Source organism: Bos taurus, chromosome X (assembly GCF_002263795.3).
Source record: "Bos taurus isolate L1 Dominette 01449 registration number 42190680 breed Hereford chromosome X, ARS-UCD2.0, whole genome shotgun sequence".
In the NCBI taxonomy this organism is placed as follows: Eukaryota; Metazoa; Chordata; class Mammalia; order Artiodactyla; family Bovidae; genus Bos; species Bos taurus.
Genome location: NC_037357.1, coordinates 80,315,645 through 80,338,706, shown reverse-complemented (window position 1 = coordinate 80,338,706; position 23,062 = coordinate 80,315,645). Strand labels below are relative to the sequence as shown.

The 23,062-nt window shown below is 40.8% G+C and overlaps 1 protein-coding gene across 2 annotated transcripts in view; it reads left to right on the top strand.

The window, feature by feature from the left end:
* The first annotated feature begins 2,077 nt into the window (after positions 1-2,077).
* The window catches only part of IGBP1 (immunoglobulin binding protein 1), a 47,012-nt gene continuing 26,027 nt past the window's right edge, over positions 2,078-23,062 (top strand). Inside the window, exons 1-5 of one of the 2 annotated variants that reach the window (NM_001242584.1) lie at positions 2,078-2,795; positions 3,181-3,474; positions 12,456-12,651; positions 14,712-14,791; positions 15,517-15,629. In NM_001242584.1, coding sequence (NP_001229513.1) covers positions 2,605-2,795; positions 3,181-3,474; positions 12,456-12,651; positions 14,712-14,791; positions 15,517-15,629 — 874 coding nt within the window. In that variant the 5' untranslated portion in view covers positions 2,078-2,604. The remainder of the gene's footprint in view (positions 2,796-3,180; positions 3,475-12,455; positions 12,652-14,711; positions 14,792-15,516; positions 15,630-23,062) is intronic. The other variant, XM_005227997.5, reaches the window with a different exon arrangement.

Here is a 23,062-nt window from a genome sequence, read left to right as displayed (position 1 = left end):
TTCATGCACTGGACAAGGAAATGGCAACCCACTCCAGTGTTCTTGCCTGGAAAATCCCAGGGACGGGGGAGCCTGGTGGGCTGCCGTCTATGGGGTCACACAGAGTCGGACACGACTGAAGCGACCTAGCAGCAGCAGCAGCACTGGTTTAACTTGGGGCTTCATTCTGTCCCACATAAACGATCTCTCCATCTTTTAAAATCCTACTCAATTTAGGGTAGATGGAGTAAAAACACCTGAACTTAGAAGACATTGGCTTTGTCACAACTGGTTGGGCAACTCACTTAACTTATCTGATCTCAAGTTTTTTTTCCTCTAATTTTTGAGATCCCCTTCCAACTTTGAAATTGTATGACTGCACGTCACATCAAAGAAGCTTTCAGACTACTCCTAGCATAGAATGATTTGTCATTTCTTGGGTTTCCAACAATCTGGGCAAAACAACATATTCCCTAGTTATATACTGTCCTATATTGCCCTCTAGTTGTTTTTACATGAAAACTTTTTTTCTTCTCAATGACAGTTAACCATATTTAGTTTAAAATCTTATTTTCCATGGCAGACAATATGCATTTTACTTAACTTAAATCTCCTAGGACAACTCAGGGTGTGTCCTAAGGTGAAGTGAAGTGAAGTGAAAGTCTCCAGTCGTGTCCAACTCTTTGTGACCCCGTGGATTATACAATCCATGGAATTCTCCAGGTCAGAATACTGGAGTGGGTAGCTGTTCCCTTCTCCAGGGGATCTTCCCAACCCAGGTCTCCCGCATTGCAGGCAGATTCTTTACCAGCTGAGCCACGAGGGAAGCCCAAGAAAACTGGAGTTGGTAGCCTATCCCTTCTCCAGCAGATCCTCCTGACCCAGGAATCGAACTGGGGTCTCCTGCATCAGCTGAGCTACCAAGGAAATCCTAAGGTAATCGGAATATATTTATATTGATTTGTTCAAACAATGAGATCTCTTCTCTCAAAGTCCTGGAATTATATTTTTATATCAGTGCAGTAGAACGGGAAAGGGTGGGAGTTGGGAGGGAGGTTCAGGAGGGAGGGGACATATGTATACCTATGGCTGATTCATGTTGATGTATGGCAGAAATCAACACAATATTATAAAGCAATTATCCTTCCATTAAAAATAAATAAATTTTAAAATAAAAAAATATATAATGTGAGCCACAAACGTGAACTTGATATGTAATTCTAAGTTTTCTAGTAGGCATATTTAAAAAGTGAAGACAAGTTAAATTAATTTTAATAATATATTTAACCCAATATATACACAAAATATTAGCATTTCAACATGTAGTCAGTGTAAAAATGATTGAGATATTTTGTATTATTTTTTCATAATGTTTTCAAAATCCGGTGCATATTTTACATTGACAGCACATCTCAATTCAAATAGCCACATTCAAGTGCTCAATAGCCCCATGTGGCAAGTGGCTACCGTATTGAACAGCGCCGTTCTGCGTAATAGAGCTGCTTTCCAAACCGAACACTTATTTTTCTATTCATATGATGACACTGGGCACGTACTAAGTACCAGGCACTGGGCTAGCCAGAGGAGCGCAAAGATTAATCAGACTCATACTGGTAAGGGAGATAGATTTGTAAGTTGCTACCTGTGGCAACCCACTCCAGTATTCTTGCCTGAAGAATCCCAGGGACGGAGGAGCCTGGTGAGCTGCCATCTATGGGGTCGCACAGAGTCGGACACGACTGAAGCGACTTAGCAGCAGCAGCAGCTGTAATATAATGTGGTAGGTGTTCTGATAGAGATGCACCAAAAATTTTCATCTGGCAGGGGAAAGGGGCTCAAGGAAGTTTTCAGAGGAAGTGACTTTTGAAAACGTGTGCGTGTGTATAGGAGGGGTGACTTTTGATTGTGTATGTGTGTAAAGGGGTGACAGTAACGTGTGTGTGTGTGTGTGTGTGTGTGTGTGTGTGTGTGTGTGTGTGTGTGTGTGTGTGTGTGTAAGAGGCGCGACGTCACGGGGAAGAGGAAGGGCGAGGATTGGCCGATAGGAACCCAAAGCTCGAGCTGCTGGGTGGCCGGAAGCCGGAGGGGGGCGCTACTTGCACTTCGCTCTCACGCGCGCAGACCTGCGAACCCGGCAAGCTGCGCGGAGTTCGGAGCTCCTGGGCGCCCTGGCCCTTGTGGCCAGGGAGCGCCTCACGAGGTAAGGCGCTCGCCTGGCCGGCTCCTGGAGTGCCCCTGCTCCTGCCTTCTCGCGCCCGCCCTAGCTCTGAATTCAGCCTCGTCACACCCGCTCCTCAGAGCCGATGGCACAGTCCAGGCCCGGGTCGGCGACGAGGAGTCACGCTAAAAGCAGCGCCTGGGGTTTGCTTTTTTATTTGCGTGTCATTATCAGTAACAGATGTCTACTACTTGTAATAGGCAGCACAACAAAATGAGTCCATGGAAACGGTTGCTAGGCTGTGAGTTAACAGCAGCCTACGGAGATTTTCAGACGCTTAGGTAACAATGGAGCTACTGGACCAATGCGGCACCCCTTCCGGTTTCTTCATCTCTCGCCTAGCTCAGCTTTCCCAGGGTTGCCTTTAACCCCGGAAGTGAGGTTTTCCGGGTTCCTCCCTCCCTAAAATGGCAGCAGCCGAAGACGAGTTACTGTTACCGCGGCTCCCCGAGCTGTTCGAAACCAGCAAGCAGCTTTTGGACGAAGTGGAAATCGCAACTGAACCCACCGGCTCCCGAATAATCCAAGATAAAGTGTTCAAGGGACTGGATCTCCTGAAGAAGGCTGCAGAAATGTTGTCGCAGCTCGAGTTGTTCAGGTATGGGCGAGAGGGTAGTAACCAAAGGCAGAGAACGTAGGTAATGATGATCACCAAAGGTGGAGCCATTGAGCCTGGGTGGAGGAGACCTTTGAAACTGGGAGCCTTTCTATCCTACCTCCCCCTGCGATCTTGTGTACATTGTTTGCATTCTCTACCTCTCTTCCAAGATAGTTAATTTCCCACGACTCTCCTCCCTAGTTTCGGTTATTTGCAGAGGCATTGGATGTGAGTGCTCAGCCACTTTCATTGAAGAAAGCCGGCAGCTGTTCCAGGTGCCGCCTCCCTTTGTCCCACCCCGATCCCAGCCCTCCCCTCCCCCAGGAATCAAGGGCCACAGTTGGAATGCCTAGCCAGACTTTACAGCCTACTCTGCTCTTTGCAGCCAAAATGAAGATTTGGAGGAGATCGCGTCCACCGACCTGAAGTACCTGATGGTGCCAGCATTTCAAGGAGCGTTCGCCCTGAAACAAGTCAATCCCAGCAAGCGTCTAGATCATTTGCAGTGGGCTCGAGAACACTTTTTAAACTACCTAACGCAGTGCCAGTACTATCATGTGGCAGAGTTTGAGCTGCCCAAAACCAAGACCAACTCAGCTGAAAATAACACTGCTAATTCCTCCATGGCCTATCCTAGCATCGTTGCTATGGCATCTCACAGACAGGCTAAAATAGAGAGGTGGGTCATTTGAGGACTGCCTAATTGCAGTGCTATTGGGGAAGGGTGCATGTTTTTTTCTGGGGGGTGGGAAACAATGGTGTATGTACTCTTTGGGTTTTTATTGAGCATAGGTCCTGGTGAGAGCAAACTCGCAGTTTTTCAAGAAGCCTCTGTCTTGGTTGAAATGATCATACCTGTCAGACTCCTAGCACCTTATGGTTGCCAACAGCAACAATGTAGTTTTAGCAGTGTTTCCCAATCTCTCCCACATCACAGCATAGCAATATTCACACGGTACAGTGGGGTACTCCATGGACTGTATAGTCCATGGGGTCACAGAGTCGGACACAACTGAGCAACTTTCACTTCACTTCACTTCACAGTGGGGTAAGTATCTCTGAAAGGCACAGATATCTTATAACTATAGTCCATTTTTGGTCCATTGATTGAGAAGCTCTGTTCTAACAATACTGGATCAGGTGTGTAACATCCTGAACTAATCTTAATACTGGCATAGCTTCATCATGTGAAAGTGCTCACAGTGTTTAGGAGCTATGCTAGGCAGTGGGGATTCAAACTGGGTATGGGCATTTGTATGAATATGGGTGGTCTCTTCCTTGGAGGAGCATACAATCTCGTGAGGAAAAGAAGCATAGAAATGATATAAATTATAGAATGATATGATAAGAAAATGTGTAAAGTATTGGGAGAGCCGAGAATAAGGGCACCTAACCAAAGAGGGAGCAGGAGAGAAGAGAAGGCTTCCTGGCAGAGGTGACTCCTGTGATGAGTTGCTTAAGGATGCATAGGAGTATTATCTAGAGGAAGAGGAAAGGATGGCTTTAGCCAGCAGAGATAATAGCAGTAGAACAGCTACAGGGGCATTAAAGACCACAGTGTTGGGGTGAAGAACAACTGTAAGTAATTAGGTGATGCTGAAACACAAAGTGGGTGGTGAAGAGGGGGAAAGAATACCGAAAAATGTTGTAGGGTTCAAACCAGGGAGAACTTGGGGTGTGAGGAAGGTGAAAGAACAACTTTGTTCTGGGAACTTGGGAAGGGGGTTTGAATCCCAGCTCCAGCATTTAATCATTCTGACTGGGTAGGTTGCTTAGCCTCTCACTGCCTTAATTTCCCCAGGTGTAACACTGGATGATAATAGGTCCTATAAAGTAGTTAGGAAGATTAGAAGAGAAATGAATTTTTAAAACTCAGCAGTGTCTGATACAGTAAGCACTCAGTCAGCTATTGTTAGATCTTTGTAGCTAAGTACAGGTGGTGGAGTCAGAGACCTGGGTTTGAGACTCAGTTCTACTTATAAGCCATTGAACTTTGGGTAACTTGTGTAACCTGTCTGAGCCTCAGGTTTCCTCATATGTGAAGTATAAGTAACAATGGTACCTATCTCATAGGGTTAAGAGGCATTAATAAAATAAACCATGTAAAACAGCTGGCACAGTATCTGGCACATAGTGAATATTCTATGTTACCTACTATTAGGCCATGCTAAAGAGCTTGAACTTCGGTTGGTGACTTGGGATCCACTGGAAGTCCACCCCCCCCCCCCCCACTGCAAAGAGTAGCAAGGTCATATTTGCACTTTAACTTGCATAATCTGGCAGCAGTTAGGAAGCATTTTGAGGGAGAAGATTAGATCCAATTAGGTCACAGAGGTGATGGAGGCCTTACTATCCCAATGGCAGAAGGGATGGGGGGATATATTTATAGGGTTGAATCTGCAGAAAACCTGGTGATCAGTTGGTTTTGGCAGGTAGGGTAGAAGGAAGCAGCATGGGAGATGTCTATGTTTCTGACATAGGTGGAAGGCTGTGGAACTCATTGAGATGGGGAATAGAAGAGGAAGAATAGATAGGGGAGAGTATGAATTCTGTATTGAGACATGTTGCATTTAAGGTGCCTAGAAGACATCCAAGTAGAGGTATCTGTAGCATGAAACTCAGGAGAGGCCTGGTCTAGAGAGCTGAAAATTGATTGATTCATTTAACATATTTATTGAGCCTTTGCTGTGTGCCAGGAACTGTTCTGGGTAATGGAGAACTAGATGGAGTCCATGCCCTCATGGAGCTCTTGTTTTGGTGGAGGAGACAGACAGTAACTAGTAAATAAAAATGTGACTTTAGGTGGTAAGGGCTTTAAATAATAAAGTACGGTTAAGAGCTAGTGAGCAACAGAATGATTTTTGAGGAAATGGGGTAGAATGATATGAAGTGGAATTCAGTGTCATGTCCTCTGTAAAAAGGTAGAGGTAGCCTGTTGGCATATACCAGTTTAAACAGTGAATTTGGTATCCAAATAATTGCAATATATCAAAAAAACAAAACCAACAACTAAATGCTATAGAGAGATACAAATGGTGTTGTGGAGAATGACCAGGGAGTGATCATATCTGGTTGGAGGGATAAGGGAAAGATTTCACAATGTAGTAGCATTTGAGATGAGAGGAGAAGCTTGGGTAAAAATGTAAATTACAGGTTTGCCTGAATGTAAAAGTAATTAATACTTGTGAAAGTTGGAAAACAGAATATTTTTTAAATTAAAAATAAGCTTTCATCTTAGCACTGAGATGATCTTTGTTAACTTCCTGATGTCTTTCCTTTCAGATATATAGTTATTTTAGTTAATACATTTGGAGGAATACCATCTATTCTTTTTTAAAACCTAACATCCTATTGTGATTTCCCTTTGTCTTTTGAAGCCAAGATATTTAATGGTTAAATAGTATCAGTCTTATATTGTAATTATTTAAGCTAATCTTTTGTCAAATGCCTAGACTGTTAAAGGGTAGAGGTTTTTATTTGATTTTGCTATTCTAAGTAATGCTACAAAGAAACATAAATGTATCTCTCACTGTTTCCTTAGGATAGATTTCTAGAAGGACCAGTGAGTGCCTAGATTAAAGGGTTTGAATATTTTAAAACTCTTGATGGTAACAATATTGCTTTCCATAGTAACAAAGTTTCAAAGTATGTTCCCCGCACCAGATGGGCAAACAAGAAAGATACCTCATTGTTTTGATTTGTATTTCTTTGATTAAAAAGCTTGATCTTTGAACTTTTTTTTTAATGCCCAGCAGACGAGATATCAACATTATCTTTTTGTTAATGGCTCCTGTATTTATATACTAGCTCAGGCCTTCCTTGACCTTCAGACTGGTGCTTCCAGCACTGTTTGTGGATGTTTCACAGACATCTCAAACTTAACTTGCCCTAAATTGAATTGTTGGCTTTTTAATCTGCAAATGTGCCCTCACACCCAAGTCCTAACGATCTCAATAAAGAGACTGCCATTCACCCAGTTGTTTTAAGCTAGAAACCTAGGAGTTGGCTTCAGTTCCTCCCTTCTGTATTGCCACATCCAGTCCATCAACAAGGCCTACCAGTTCCAGCTACAAAATATACCTAATGTCCTTCTGTTTATCTCTTTCTCCACTGTCATACCTTCACCTAGGCCAGCAGCATGTCTTACCTAAAATATCTAAGCTGTTAACTGTAAAGACGTGGATGATCTGCAGCTGCCTCTCTCCAGTCTCACCATATATTGTACTTCCCCTGTTCCCTGGACTCCTGCCATAATAGCCTTCTTTCAGTTCTGAACAGATCCAGCTCTTTCCTTCTACAGACTCTTTGTACGTGTTGTTCTCTTTGGGGGAAATGCGCTTCATTTATGTATTTCTGGGCTTTTGTCTTTTTTCACTACTAGAATGTATATTCCATGAGAGCAGTAGCCATTTCTCTCTTGTTCTCTGTGGTATGTCTAGCACGGGTCCTGGCATATAGAAGGTGCTCAAAAAATGTCTTGTTGACAAGCGGCATGTGGGGACAACATGAGCAAAAAAAGCCTAAGGCAAGGTAGTTTGAGATATGTACAGGAAATGGAGAAGAGTCTGGTTTGGCAAAAGCTAAAAGTAGTATGGTCAGAGGACTATAGGGAAGTGATGTGTATAGAACACTGAAAGGGAAGAGAGATGCAGAAAGACAAGTTAACGTGTTATAATAGTACTTCAACTGGGAAGAAATGATAATGAAGTTACAACTGTCAGAGATACTACTTTTGCAAGAAGCATTTATATGATTAGAAAACAAATTGTTTAAATCCTTATTCAATTTCTGTAAGTCCTCCATCCTCTGCCTTATTTACACACTGAGATCATCCTACATAAAACACCTAAATAGTATGTCCTCTCTCTCCCGCTCAAAGCGTGTTTCTTCATGTATCTTCTCTACTCTTAATTCCCATCTTTGAGGAGTAAGTGTAAGTCTTGTTGATTAATTGAACCTACATTCTTTTGACAGAAGTGGAGAAGTAGAAGCTGAGTAAATAATGAGTCTAGTTTAGGACTTACTGAATTTAGGTCCTGATGTGACAACTGGACAGCTGTGTCCATAAACAGATGGAAATGTGTAACTAAAACTTCAGTTCAGTCACTCAGTCGTGTCCAACTCTTTGCGACCCCATGAATCGCAGCACGCCAGGCCTCCCTGTCCATCACCAACTCCCGGAGTTCACTCAGACTCACGTTTATCGAGTCAGTGATGCCATCCAGCCATCTCATCCTCTGTCATCCCCTTCTCCTCCTGCCCCCAATCCCTCCCAGCATCACAGTCTTTTTCAATGAGTCAACTCTTCACATGAGGTGGCCAAAGTACTGGAGTTTCAGCTTTAGCATCATTCCTTCCAAAGAAATCCCAGGGCTGATCTTCAGAATTGTATAGTTGGATCTCCTTGCAGTCTAAGGGACTCTCAAGAGTCTTCTCCAACACTGCAGTTCAAAAGCATCAATTCTTCGGCGCTCAGCCTTCTTCACAGTCCAACTCTCACATCCATACATGACCACAGGAAAAACCATAGCCTTGACTAGACGGACCTTTGTTGGCAAAGTAATGTCTCTGCTTTTGAATATGCTATCTAGGTTGGTCATAACTTTCCTTCCAAGGAGTAAGCATCTTTTAATTTCATGGCTGCAGTCACCATCTGCAGTGATTTTGGAGCCCCCAAAATAAAGTCTGACACTGTTTCCACTGTTTCCCCATCTATTTCCCATGAAGTGATGGGACCAGATGCCATGATCTTCGTTTTCTGAATGTTGAGCTTTAAGCCAACTTTTTCACTCTCCACTTTCACTTTCATCAAGAGGCTTTTTAGTTCCTCTTCACTTTCTGCCATAAGGGTGGTGTCATCTGCATATCTGAGGTTATTGATATTTCTCCCGGCAATCTTGATTCCAGCTTGTGTTTCTTCCAGCCCAGCGTTTCTCATGATGTACTCTGCATATAAGTTAAATAAGCAGGGTGACAATATACAGCCTTGACGTACTCCTTTTCCTGTTTGGAACCAGTCTGTTGTTCCATGTCCAGTTCTAACTGTTGCTTCCTGACCGGCGTACAGATTTCTCAAGAGGCAGGTCATGAGACTGTTTTGCAGCTAGTGATAAAAATTTAGGAGCATCGATGGGTATGGATAGATTGCCACAAAAAAACATGCAGAGGGAAAAAATCCAAGGATAAAACCTTGGGGCAAATTAAGGAAGAAGGATGAGAAAGAAAAGGGCAGTCAGAGATAAGAGACTCAACAAGGTACAGATGGAAGTACTTACAGAAAGAATCCTGGGGAAGATAGAGAACAAATGTCATGTCTTCTTTGAAGTTTCTCCCTACCTGTCTCTCCTCCCAGATACTATAGCATTTAGTTTTTGTCACTTATCTGGGCATAACTATCTGTTATTCTCTAGACTTGGAACTTCTAAAGGTCAGAGACCATGACTAATTGTATCCCTAGTATTGTAATTATGTCATTGTATATCCTTGGTACCCAACCCAGTACTTGGGGATCATGGTAGGTACTTGAGGTATCTTTGGGAAGGACAGAGTGGTCATCAGAAAGATGGACGCAATATGGTATAGCAGAAAAAGCCTGGGCGTTTGAGTTAGACCTGGGGTGACCCATCCAGTTTCTGCCACCTAATAGATGGGGCATCATCTAGCCCCTCTCAACTTTTAATTTTTCTCATCTGCTAACATTATTTATATTGCTGCTTACAAAGCACTTTCATGAGTATTGGTCATTTGATCCTCTTAACAGTGCCATGAAGCAGATATTATCCCATTTTAGAAATAAGGAAATGGGCCCTCAGTATTGACTTGTCCAAAGTTACATGGCTAGTAAGTGGCCAGGCTAGGATTTAAACTCAGGTCTTCAAATTACCAATTCTAGTGTTGTTTAGAAAAGAGAGAAGAGTGGTCATTTGAAAAGACAGAACAGGTTAGGGGAAAGGCACTGGTAGAGTGAAAAATTCTAACTGCAAATGACAGGGAGGATAGGATTGAGTGAGGCCTGGAAGAATGTGGATGGGGACTGGATTGATAGTGGAATGGTAAAGACATTTCCTTGGTAAAGACAACAGTGCCTCCTTAAAGGCAAGAGAAGAGGAGGAAAGCTGACACTATAAAGATACGAAGGTAAAAATGGAAATTCAATTTCCCCATTGACTGGTCATCTGATTAGTATGATGGTGGCATGGAGTTCACAAAAGAAGAAGATGATAACTGAACAAGAGTGACCGTTGCACTGAAGTTTGATCATACAAATTTGTCTTTGACTCGTTTGACAACAAATTTGTAATTGGTTAGCTCTCTTCAGCAGCTTGGGAACAGAAAAGGGCAATGATGAAAGTTGCCCAGAGTCAGAAGGGTGACAGGCACTGGGTGATAAGGATTGTTTGCATGTAGTGGCTCACCATAGGAAATCTACAACAGTCATGAAGGTCTAGGACAGTGGTTTACAGTCTGTTCCTGGAGCCCTAAGATTTTGTCACAGTGCCTGGGTAGGGGAGATGTTGGGAGCCTTTCTCTGATTTAACCAAGGTAGTTTTATCTTTTATTGCTTATTGGAATTCAAAATAAGCTCTCATAAGAAGAAAGGATTCTTCTGCTAAGAAAGATTTGAAAAACACTGGCCTCAGAGATCAGGTATTCAGGAGCTTAGAAGTCCCAAAGATGACTGGGAACAAAGTCATAGGAGCAAAGGAAGTAGAGAAGACCAGAGAGTACGATTAGATTGCATATATGTGGAGGGTAGGAAAGGAAGCATAAGAACCTTACTCAGAGGCCCAGCAGACTAACTCAGAATTTACCCCAGGTTATGTACATTTAAGGTCCTGGTATTCTTTTTTTTCCTGACTCAGGTACATCAGGAAAGAGGGTGGGGGTAGGAGTGGGATCAGAGTTTAATGTTCTCAAGCGATGTCTGTGATAGCATTCATGAACTAGGAATTGACATGTGTGGTGTTTTACTCAGAAGGCCACCTATGATGGTGCTGTGACATTTATTTGTAACATTGCATAAAGTGCCCACTTGTTAATTAAAAGGAATAGAAGAACCTAAAAGTTTTTATAATAAAAAATGTTTCCAGAGCAGTGGTTCTTGACTTTTTGTGGGTCATGGACCTCCTTTAACGTCTTCTCAGCAAAAAAAAAAAAAAGCATACAAATAGAGTTCTATACAAAATTGTGGGGAGTTCAAAGACACCCTTCCTCCCCAAATTCTGTCCATTGAACTCAAGAATTCCAGATTTGAGTGAACACCTGCAGAGAAGCATCTGATCCTGGAGGTCTGGAGTGGAGTTTTAGACATAGGTATTTCAAGATACTTCTCTTGGAAACTGTGGAGTTTTTCCTTTATTCCTCTTTCCCTCAAGCCCTTACATCCAGTAAATCAACAAATACTGCTTTATATTTTAATTACTTCTGGATCTTACCACCTCCCTATTTCAAGTCACTCTCAACTTGGATTATGGCAGTACCCTCTTCAATTGATTTTCCTGCTTCCACCCTTGCCTCTCAGCCTCCCACAGTCTAATCAGAGTAGTCTGTTAAAAAAGTTTTCACGTCATGTATTCTATTTTAAAGCTTCCAGTGACTTTCTCTTCTCATTCAAAACATTATGACATCTGATATTTCATGTCTTATTAGCCTATTGGGTTCTATATGGCCCTGGCTATCTCTCTGCCCTCATTTCCTGTCACCTTCACTCCATGCCAACCGCACTGGCCTCCTTGCTATTCCTCAAACATGTCAGGGCAGCACTCATATTTGCTTTTCCCCCTTGGAACACTTCCAGATCCTGTCATGGCTTCTGTACTTATTTCCTTGAAGTCTTTGCTCAAGTGTCACCTCTTTATAGAAGTCTCTCCTGAACACCCCTACTTTCACACCATCATTCTATTCAGTTTAGCTTGCCTTTTTTTTTTTTTTTTTTTTTGGCTTGTTCAGAGGACTTATCACCACCTGACATCTATTTCTTTTTGACTGCTCACACTAGAAAGAAAGCCTCAGGAGAGCAAGGACTCGCTTGTAAGTACTGTTGTGGCTCAAGCACTGAGAACAGTGCATGTCACACAGTAAGTACTCAGTAAATAGTTGTCCAGTGAGTGATAGATGACATACTAGAATGCATCTTGGAAAAGGCAGGCAGGGTGGATATGAGTCTTTAAATTATATAGGATGAGTCAGAAGAGCTGGAAACATTTTTGACCAGAAGAAAAGAAGAGATGACCATTTTTTTAGGAATTCCTGCATCAATGGCAGGTAAATAAAAATTCTATGATTATTTGAAGCTTTAATTCCCAAATGGACATTGTATGATACTAAACACCTGACCTAATAAAGGTTGATGTCATAAAATTGCTAAAGTACTCCCATGTTGAAAGATGATGGGAAGAGTTGCTCAGATCAGGTTTCCTCTATATTTCTCTGGCTTTAGAATGTATTTCTCCACCTCTACTGATCCCTTCCTCGCCTTGTAGTCTTGCAAGAATGGCCTTGATGGCAAATTCTGAGGTATAAACTCAGTATTTTTGCCAAAGTGAAAATTGTCATCCTTACTACCTGATCATTTGCAAAGGTAAAATCGTATTTTGGCCTTCTTTTCAAGGAGCACCTCTTTATTTTTAAGTTCATGGGTAATACTTTTCTGTGGAACAGATACAAGCAGAAGAAGGAGGTGGAGCATAGGTTGTCTGCACTGAAATCTGCTGTGGAAAGTGGTCAAGCAGATGATGAGCATGTTCGTGAATATTACCTCCTTCACCTTCGAAGGTGGATTGGTATCAGCTTAGAAGAGATTGAGAGCATTGACCAGGAGATAAAGATCTTGAGAGAAAAAGACTCCGCAAAAGAGGTAAGCCTGGTCACTGCCTAAATAGCTCAAAAAGCTACTGTCAGAGATTTGAATCTACAGGAGAGTAATCAAATTAAAATCCTTTCATGTTTCCATAAAATCACTGCTTTTATTAACCTTAGTGGAGGAAGGCTGAAGGTTCTCTAGGATAGCTTTCTCTCTAGTTTTCAGTAGTGTTCCCTAGTGCTTTCTAACCTGTAACACAGTTCTAGTCTTTTGTAATTTTGTGACATGCCAGGAGAGGGAGAGTCTTCTCTGAAGTGAAAACTGCTTTTGGCTGCAAGCAGTCATGACTGTGGGGGCTTCCCAGGTGGCGCTAATGGTAAAGAACCTGCCTGCCAATGCAGGAGCCATAAGAGATGCAGGTTTGACCTGTGGGTCAGGAAGATCCTGTGGAGGAAGGCATGGCAACTCACTCCTGTATTCTTGCCTGGAGAATCCCATGGACAGAGGAGCCTGGCAGGCCACAGTCCATAAAGTCATAGAGAGTCAGAAATGACTGAAGCGACTTAGCACACACGCAATCATGACTGCTGAAGGAAGGCATAGGGAGGTGTGCCTTGAAACTCTGTGCTTGACTGTAATAAACAGGAAGAGGGATAGGATGTGAATGAAGAAGAAAAGTGGAACTGGAGAAGAGAGAAAAAACTTAAAAAGAATATAAAAGACATGAAATATGTTTTGGTTGGGGGAGAAATCAAAAGTTAACCTTACACAGTGATATACTCACACCATAGGTCACCCAAGTATGAGACACAGCAAGGACCTCTGTATGCACAAAATGTCGGGCATAATGGTAAAGAAAATTTGGTATAGTACCACTTTGGCTGTACCTGAAGACCATAACTATGTTTTGGAGCTGATTTTTCAAAATATTGGGCTCTGTGTCGGGGTTTTGTACATAGCAGAGCAGCTGCCTCACTGTGATCTATTGAAAGTCAGCCCTCAACACAAGGGTTTGTAAAAAAAAAAAAAAAGAAGAAGAAGAAGAAGGAAGAATTATAGAAAAGAAAAAAAAATATATCGGGCTCTGCTACCGGTTACTTTTTGGTTCAGGATGTAACATGAATTGAGTTGAATTAATCAACTAGTTACAGGCATTTAAGTCCTCAGAGAACTCTTGCTAATTTGATTTGTACTAATTAGCCCAGGAGCTTTTGCCTCAGGGTAACATCAGCCTAGTTCTTTATGTTAAGGGATCAAAGAACGAGCAATTAATATTCTAAAGCTTTAAGGCCCTTTGAGTATATCTAGATGAATGGGTTTCAAACACTATGAGGCTGGACTATTCTGGATCCTCCTGTCTCCTTCTTTGTTTTTTGTTTTTATGCTCTCTCATTTGGTATTGGGATTGGCTATGTAAGTGATAGAGTTACAAAGTGAACATTTTTTCTTAGACCATAGTTTGTTTCGGTATGCCCCTGAACAGCCAAGATTCCTTGAAACATTTCTATACACCTGTATGTGAGAGATACTAACCCGTTCTTCCTCCCCCTCTTGCATTTAGGAACATCCACTTCTTTTTTTTTATATTTATTTGTGGCTGTGCAGGGGTCAAACCCGTGTCTCCTGCGTTGGTAGGCAGATTCTTTACCACTGAGCCACCAGGGAAGCCCCTAGGAACATTCACTTCTAATACACCATAGGGAGCTCTTGACAAATAGCATAATTACATTGGACAGGGTTTTAGCAGAAAGGTCTTAATAATTCAGCTTTAACCCTGAAAGCCAGGCTGAGGAAAGGGGCTTCAAATTCAGCTCAAGAGGTTTAGGTGGAACATGGAAGAAAGCTTTGGAATCTGCCTCTTTGGAGGGGAGTGTTTTAAAGTCAAGTAATTTTTCACTTGTGAAATGATTCCTGGAAGAGCTTTCTCTTCCTCCCTTCCCAGCATGATACTTGGGCCATCTCAGGAGAGCTAACCAACCTCCACCATTGGTATTTTGCTAATATATCTTAGAGTCTGATAAGTAGGGTTTTTCAAGCACCTAAAGACTTAAGAACCTGCATAGTGGGGTGGGCACAATGACAAATACACTTCTGATAATTAATTTCCTTTTTAGGCATCAACTTCTCAGTCATCTCGTCAGGACAGGCCTCCAATGAAACCGTTTGTTCTCACTCGGGACATGGCCCAAGCCAAGTAGGTGGTATTAAAAAGTGGATTGCCTTTGCAAGCCCCTATTTTTATGGTTCATTTACAGTGCATGAGTAACAGAATGGGCATTGTTAATAAAGGTCATGGCTTCACCTGGAAAGACTGTTCTTCCATCCAAGGAATATTATCTCTTCCAATACTTTCTCTGTATCTCTCATCATCAGACACTTCCCTTACAAACTTGAGCTTAAAAATAGGCTCAAAAGGAAACCAACAAAAATAAATAAATAATGAATTAAATACAGAAAGAAGGAAAAAAGAATCTAAAGAAGAATTGTAGCCCTTAAAATTGTTTCCTTCAGCTGCAATTCTCAAATGGTCATGTTTGCCTATCTAAGTTTTAATTCTGAGATTAAAGATTAACCTTTTCCATAAGGTTGCAGAAGAATCTCCTTCCTCTGTGTATCTTTTAGACCCACCAAGAATAAATACTCCTTCCATTATATCATCATTCTGTGGGGCATTAGCCTCTAAGATTGCTTATTGGGAGATAACTCTGGGCCTTTATCTTCTTGTGAAAGCTCTTGCCTTTAATTCTCCTCCCTGGATGTCTCTTTTCACTGTCCTCACAGAAATTTACACAACTCCTCAGAGGATAGCTGGATAAGAGAGCAAGGAGGAAATAGACACAAGCTTTGCCACTAAAGAGAAGAAACTTTTTAATAGTGCTATTTATGTTTACTTTTCTAAACGCAGTGTGATTCTTACAGAGTATTTGGAGCTGGTTATCCAAGTCTGGCATCTATGACAGTGAATGACTGGTATGAACAGCATCGGAAATTTGGAGCATTACCAGATCAGGGAATAGCCAAGACAACGTCAGGTATGAAGGGGTGGGAGGCGAGTAGTAATACTACTACACTACTGGTCCCTAACTCTCTAGCAGTTAAATTCAGACCAAGTATCTTTGCCCTTTAGAGCAAAAGAAATCTGGACAAAGATTCTGAGTAACAAATTCTAGTCAGTATTTTATTTCATTTATTATTAAAGTAAATAGCATGTGATTCTGGGAGGATGGAGGCAGTGAAGCAGCATAGTTTTTTAATTTTTCCATATATCATGGCATAAAAACAGACTGAACAGATAGATAGCAAAGCCAAAAATCCATAGTTAGCAGTTCCGCTTCTGGTAACAGCAGAGTAGGTTGTTATCAGGCCAACCCCTCCTATAGATAACAGTTACAGACTGAGCAGAATATAACAAAACAGCTGTCTGGAGGCCCTGAGAGTGACCAAAAGGAGACACAGACTGTAGGGCAGTCACCAATTAGAAGGCAATGGTACTTGGACCTTCTTGTGGGTAAGAACTTTAGCTTACTGTGTTCTTTGAGCTCACCTTGGTAATTAGATCATAGTAGGTACTTCCAGGTGTCTTTGGGAGGGAAAGGTTGAGTTGGTAGTCATTAGATGGAAGCAGTATGATATAGCAGAAAAAGCATGGTCAGATCTGGAGTAACCAATGACTCCTACCACTTAATAGGACAATCATAGCCCCTCTGAGCCTATTTTCAATATCTCGTATATTATCTCACTTTATATTCTTAACAACCCCATGAAGCAAACATTCTTATTCCCATTTTAGAATGAGGAAATGGTATCTGAGAACTGACCCAAAGTAAACATAGCTAGAAAGTGGCCAAGCTAGAACTTTAATACAGGCCCTAAAATTCCCAGTTCTAATGCCGTTTCCACTATAGCACAGAGAAAAGTGGTCATTTGAAAGGGTTTTCTGTGTTTTTATAGCGTTTTATCCATGGGCATGCTGCAGTTGCTGTAATATGGAGATAAATAAAACTTGGATAGAAACTTGCAGTCTTATAGTTTGAGGAATGAGAGAACAGATTCAGGATGATTATAGCCACTGAAAACTAAGGAGATATCCCAGGAGAGAAACCACTGAGGAGGAGCCCTAATTCTCTATATAAACCCTTCCCAAATCTCTGGCAGACTGATAAACTATGCATGCACAGGATTGATTCCAAGCACCCTCAGTAAGTCTAAAATAACTGAATGGATAATCCAGCTTCACCCAATGCAGAGAAACAGAACTTGGAATTTTCATTCTAGAGAAATTAAATGAAAAATAGCTAAAACAAAAAAATCAGTACTTTTTACAGAATTCAGAATCTCTACAACATATCATTCAGAATGTTTGGGATTCAATTCTAAACTACTATACAGGGGAAAAAAGAAAATGTGACTTATGCTCAAGAAGAAAAGCAGTCAGTGGAGACCAATCCCAAGATGATTGTGATGTCAAAATCAGCAGACAAGGACTTTAAAGCAGCTTATTTCTATGCTCAAGGGCATAGGGGAAAATATGCTTATAATGAATGAAAAGGTAATAAATCTCAAAGAAGTAGAAACTATACACAAAAGATTCCAGAACTGAAAAATATAATATCTGAAATTTAAAAATTAAAACAGACTCATAGATTCAGAGGGGAAAGTGGGTGGTTGCCATGGGAGAGGGAGGTTGCAGAGGTGAAATAGGTGAAGGGGATTAAGAGCTACAAACCTCACACGTGCACACACATAGAGGAGATTGCAGAGACTGCCCCTTGCATGATCTTGGGCCATTTTTGCTTATGCCAATCTGTCCAAGCAACTTCTACACAACACCAGTCTGAGCATGACTCTCACTTGGCAGCAAATTTCTATGGTATTCATTACCTACTGGAGGGAAACAAAGATAATATAGGTTTTATCCTACATTATCTTCAATAGTTTTATATTTTACATTTATGTCTATGATCCATTTTAAGTTAATTCTTGTGATAGGTATAAGGTCTATGTCTTAGCTAAGACTCTAAATAATTTTGTCATACAGATGGACTTACCAACTCCATAAACTTATAGTCTAAAGGTCAAACTTACCCTACGGGATAAGAGAGGTGTTTAATTAATATTGATTCTTTTTTTCTCATTGCAGAAAAGGGCATTCTTCCTTGTATAAAATTTGGAAACTAGAGATAGTAAAAAAAAAAAATTCACAAATCTACAATCAGATAATTAATCTTAAAAAAAGAAGAGCTACAAACCTCTAGTTATAAAATAAATAAGCCACAGGGATGTAATATACAGAATAAGGAATGTGGTCAATAATATCATAACTTTGTGGGGACAGATGGTTACCAGACTTAAACGGTGATCATTTTATAATATATGCAAATGTCAAACCACTGTAATGCACCTGAAACTAACATATTGTATGTCAACTATATTTCAGTTTTTTTAAATTTGAATAAGCTTAATAGCAAATTCTGGATAGGGAAATGGCAACCCACTCCAGTATTCTTGCCTGGGAAATCCCATGGACAGTAGAGCCTGATGGGCTACTATCCATTGGGTCGAAAAAGATTCAGATAGGACTAAGCGACTAAAAAACAATAGCATATTGGCAATGACAGAAGAAAGGGTTAAATTGAAGATAGATCAATAAAAATTAGCCATTCTGAAAATCAAAAGATTAGAAAAAAATGAAGAGTCTCAATGACCTGTGGAAAAATATAAAAAGGTTTATCATGTGTACATTTGGAATACCAATAAGAGGAGAAAGAGAGAGAAGGGGCCATAAAAAAATTTGTGAAGAAATAATGGCTGAAATTTTCCCCGAATCTGTGAAAGACAAATTTAGAGATTCAGAAATTTCAGTAAGCCCCAAGCAAGTATGTTGAATACAATGCAAACCACACATAGGCATGTTGTAGTCAGACTGCTGAAACAAAAGTAAAAGAGAAAATTTTGAAAGCAGTCAGAGTACATATTACACATAGTAAAAGAGAAAATTTTGAAAGTGGTCAGAGTACATATTACACATAGAAGAGCAATGATATGGATTGTTGTCACCTTCCCATTTGGAACAGTGGGTCCCAGAGATAGTGAACTACTGCCTCAATTAAACACCTCAATTTAAAAATGAGCAAAAGACCTTAACAGGCACCTCACCAAAGAAGATTATACAGATGGCAAATAAGCATATGAAAAAATGCTCAACATCGTATGTCATTTGTTGTTCAGTCGCTAAGTCATGTCTGACTGTGACCCCATGAACTGCAGCACACCAGGCTTCCCTGTCCTTCACTATCTCCCAGAGTTTGTTCAAACTCACGTCCATTGAGTCGGTGCCATCCAACCATCTCATCCTCTTTCACCCACTTCTTCTGCCCTCAATCTTTGCCAGCATCAGAGTCTTTTCCAATGAGTCAGCTCTTCACATCAGATGGCAAGAGTTTTGGAGCTTCAGCTTCAGCATAGTCCTTCCAGTGAATATTCAGGGTTGATTTCTTTTAAGATTGACTGGTATGATCTTGCTGTCCAAAGGACTCTCAAGAGCCTTCTCCAGTACCACAATTCAAAATCATCACTTGGCACTCAGCCTTTTTTTATAGTCCAACTCTCACATCCCTACAAGACTACTGGAAAAACCATAGCTTTGACTATATGGACCTTTGTCAGCTAAGTGATGTCTCTGCTTTTTAATATGCTGTCTAGGTTTGATATAGCTTTTCTTCCAGAAGCAAGCATCTTTTAATTTCATGGCTGCAGTCATCATCCACAGTGATTTTGGAGCCCCCCAAAATAAAGTCTGCCACTGTTCCCATTTTTTTCCCATCTATTTGCCATGAAGTAATGGGACCAGATGCCATGATCTTAGTTTTTTGAATGTTGAGTTTTAAGCCAGCTTTTTCACTCTCCTCTTTCACCCTCATCAACAATTCCTCTTTGCTTTCTGCCATTCGAGTGGTATCATCTGCATATCTGAGGTTGTTGATATTTCTCCTGGCAATCTTGATTCCAGCTTGTGATTCATCCAGCTCTGCATTTTGCATGATGTACTCTGCATATAAGTTAAATAAGGAGGGTGTCAGTATAAAGCCTTGACATACTCCTTTCCCAGTTTGAACCAGTCCATTGTTCCATATCTAGTTCTAACTGTTGCTTCTTGACTTGCATACAGGTTTCTCAGAAGGCAGGTAAAGTGGTCTGATATTCCCATCTCTAGAATTTTCCACAGTTTGTTGTGATCCACACAATCAAAGGCTTTTGCATAGTCAATGAAGCAGAAGTAAGTGGAATTCTCTTCCACCTACTTCTGGAATTCTCTTCCTTTTTCTGTGATCTAACAGATGTTGGCAATTTGACCTCTGGTTCCTCTGCCTTTTCTAAATCCAGCTTGTACATCTAGAAGCTCTTGGTTCACATACTGTTGAAGCCAAGCTTGAAGAATTTTGAGTATTACCTTACAAGCATGTGAAATGAGTGCAATTGTGTGGTAGTTTGAACATTCTTTGGCATTGCCCTTCTTTGGGATTGAAATGAAAACTGACCTTTTCCAGTCCTGTGGCCATTGTTGAGTTTTCCAAATTTACTGACATATTGAGTACAGCACTTTAACAGTATAATCTTTTAGGATTTGAAATAACTCAGCTGGAATTCCATCACCTCCACTAACTTTGTAGTAATGCTTTCAAAGGCTCACTTGACTTCATACTCCAGAGTGTCTGGCTCTAGGTGAGTGACCACACCATTGTGGTGTCTGGATCATTAAGACCTTTTTTGTATAGTTCTTTGTATTCTTGCCACCTCTTCTGAATCTCTTCTGTTTCTGTTAAGTACTTGCCATTTCTGTCCTTTATCATGCTCATCTTTGCATGAAATTCCCCTGGTATCTCTGATTTTCTTTTTTTTTTTTTATCGTCGACTTTTTTGGTTTCATTTCACGTTTGTTTTTTTTTTTAAACTTTACATAATTGTATTAGTTTTGCCAAACATCAAAATGAGTCCGCCACAGGTATACATGTGTTCCCCATCCTGAACCCTCCTCCCTCCTCCCTCCCCATACCATCCCTCTGGGTCGTCCCAGTGCACTAGCCCCAAGCATCCAGTATCGTGCATCGAACCTGGACTGGCAACTCGTTTCTAACATGATATTTTACATGTTTCAATGTCATTCTCCCAAATCTTCCCACTCTCTCCCTCTCCCACAGAGTCCATAAGACTGTTCTATACATCAGTGTCTCTTTTGCTGTCTCATACACCGGGTTATTGTTACCATCTTTCTAAATTCCATATATATGCGTTAGTATACTGTATTGGTGTTTTTCTTTCTGGCTTACTTCACTCTGTATAATAGGCTCCAGTTTCATCCACCTCATTAGAACTAATTCAAATGTATTCTTTTTAATGGCTGAGTAATACTCCATTGTGTATATGTACCACAGCTTTCTTATCCATTCATCTGCTGATGGACATCTAGGTTGCTTCCATGTCCTGGCTATTATAAACAGTGCTGCGATGAACATTGGGGTACACATGTCTCTTTCCCTTCTGGTTTCCTCAGTGTGTATGCCCAGCAGTGGGATTGCTGGATCATAAGGCAGTTCTATTTCCAGTTTTTTAAGGAATCTCCACACTGTTCTCCATAGTGGCTGTACTAGTTTGCATTCCCACCAACAGTGTAAGAGAGTTCCCTTTTCTCCACACCCTCTCCAGCATTTATTATTTGTAGTCTTTTGGATCGCAGCCATTCTGACTGGTGTGAAATGGTACCTCATAGTGGTTTTGATTTGCATTTCTCTGATAATGAGTGATGTTGAGCATCTTTTCATGTGTTTGTTAGCCATCTGTATGTCTTCTTTGGAGAAATGTCTATTTAGTTCTTTGGCCCATTTTTTGATTGGGTCGTTTATTTTTCTGGAGTTGAGCTGTAGGAGTTGCTTGTATATTTTTGAGATAAGTTGTTTGTCAGTTGCTTCATTTGCTATTATTTTCTCCCATTCTGAAGGCTGTCTTTTCACCTTGCTAATAGTTTCCTTTGATGTGCAGAAGCTTTTAAGGTTAATTAGGTCCCATTTGTTTATTTTTGATTTTATTTCCAATATTCTGGGAGGTGGGTCATAGAGGATCCTGCTGTGATGTATGTCAGAGAGTGTTTTGCCTATGTTCTCCTCTAGGAGTTGATTTTCTTGAAGAGATCTCTAGTCTTTCCCATTCTAGTATTTTCTTCTATTTCTTTGCACTGTTCACTTAAGAAGGCTTTCCTCTGTCTCCTTGCTATTCTTTGGAACTCTGCATTCAGTTGGGTCTGTCTTTCCCTTTCTCCTTTGCCTTTTGCTTCTTTCCTCAGCTATTTGTAAGACCTTCTCAGGCAACCAGTTTGCCTTCTTGCATTTCTTTTTCTTTGGGATGATTTTGGTCACCACTTCCTGTGCAATGTTACAAACCTCCGTCCATGGTTCTTCAGACACTCTTGTCTATCAGTTCTAATCCCTTGAATCTATTTGTCACTTCCACTGTATAATCATAAGGAATTTGATTTAGGTCATACCTGAATGGCCTAGTGGTTTTCCCTACTTTCTTCAATTTAAGTCTGAATTTTGGAATAAGGAGCTCATGATCTGAGCCACAGTCGGTTCCAGGTCTTGTTTTTGCTCACTGTGTTAGAGCATCTCCCCATATCCAAGGACAAAGAAGTCACAAGGAGATAGTAGGAGGGGCACAATCATGTTAAAATCATATGTCATTAGGGTATTGCACATTAAAGCAACAATAATCCCACTGCAGCCCTAAAAGAATGGCCAAAATCCAGAACACTGACAACACCAAATGCTAGCATGGATAATGGAGCAACAGGAATTGTCCTTCATTGCTGGTGAGAATGTAAAGTGGTATAGACACTTTGGAAGACAGTTTGTCAGAAACATTCTCCTATCCTGCAATCCAGCAATCATGCTCCTTTTTACCCAGATGGGTTGAAAAGTTATTAATAGGTCCACACACAAGTTTCACACAAGTGTTTATAGCAGCTTTATTTATAAGTGCCAAAAATTGGAAGTAGCCAAGATGCCTTCAGTAGGCAAATGGATAGGCTGTGGTATATACAGACAATGGAATAATACTCATTGCTAAAAAGAAATGAACTTTCAAGATCTAAAAAGACATGGAGGAATCTTAAATGCATATTACTAAGTGAAAGAAGCTAATGTGAAAAGTCTACATACTGTGTGATTCCAATTATATGACATTCTAGAAAAGGCAAAACTTATGGAGACAGTAAAAGGATCAGTGGTTGACAGGGATTAAAAGAAAGGAGGGATGAATAGGCAGAACAAAGGATTTTTAAGGCAGAGAAACTATTCAGAATGATACCGTAATGGTGAATACATGCCATTATACATTTCCCCAAAACCATAGATTGTACAACACGAAGAGTGAACCCTAATGTATACTATGGACTTTGCATAATAATGCTGCA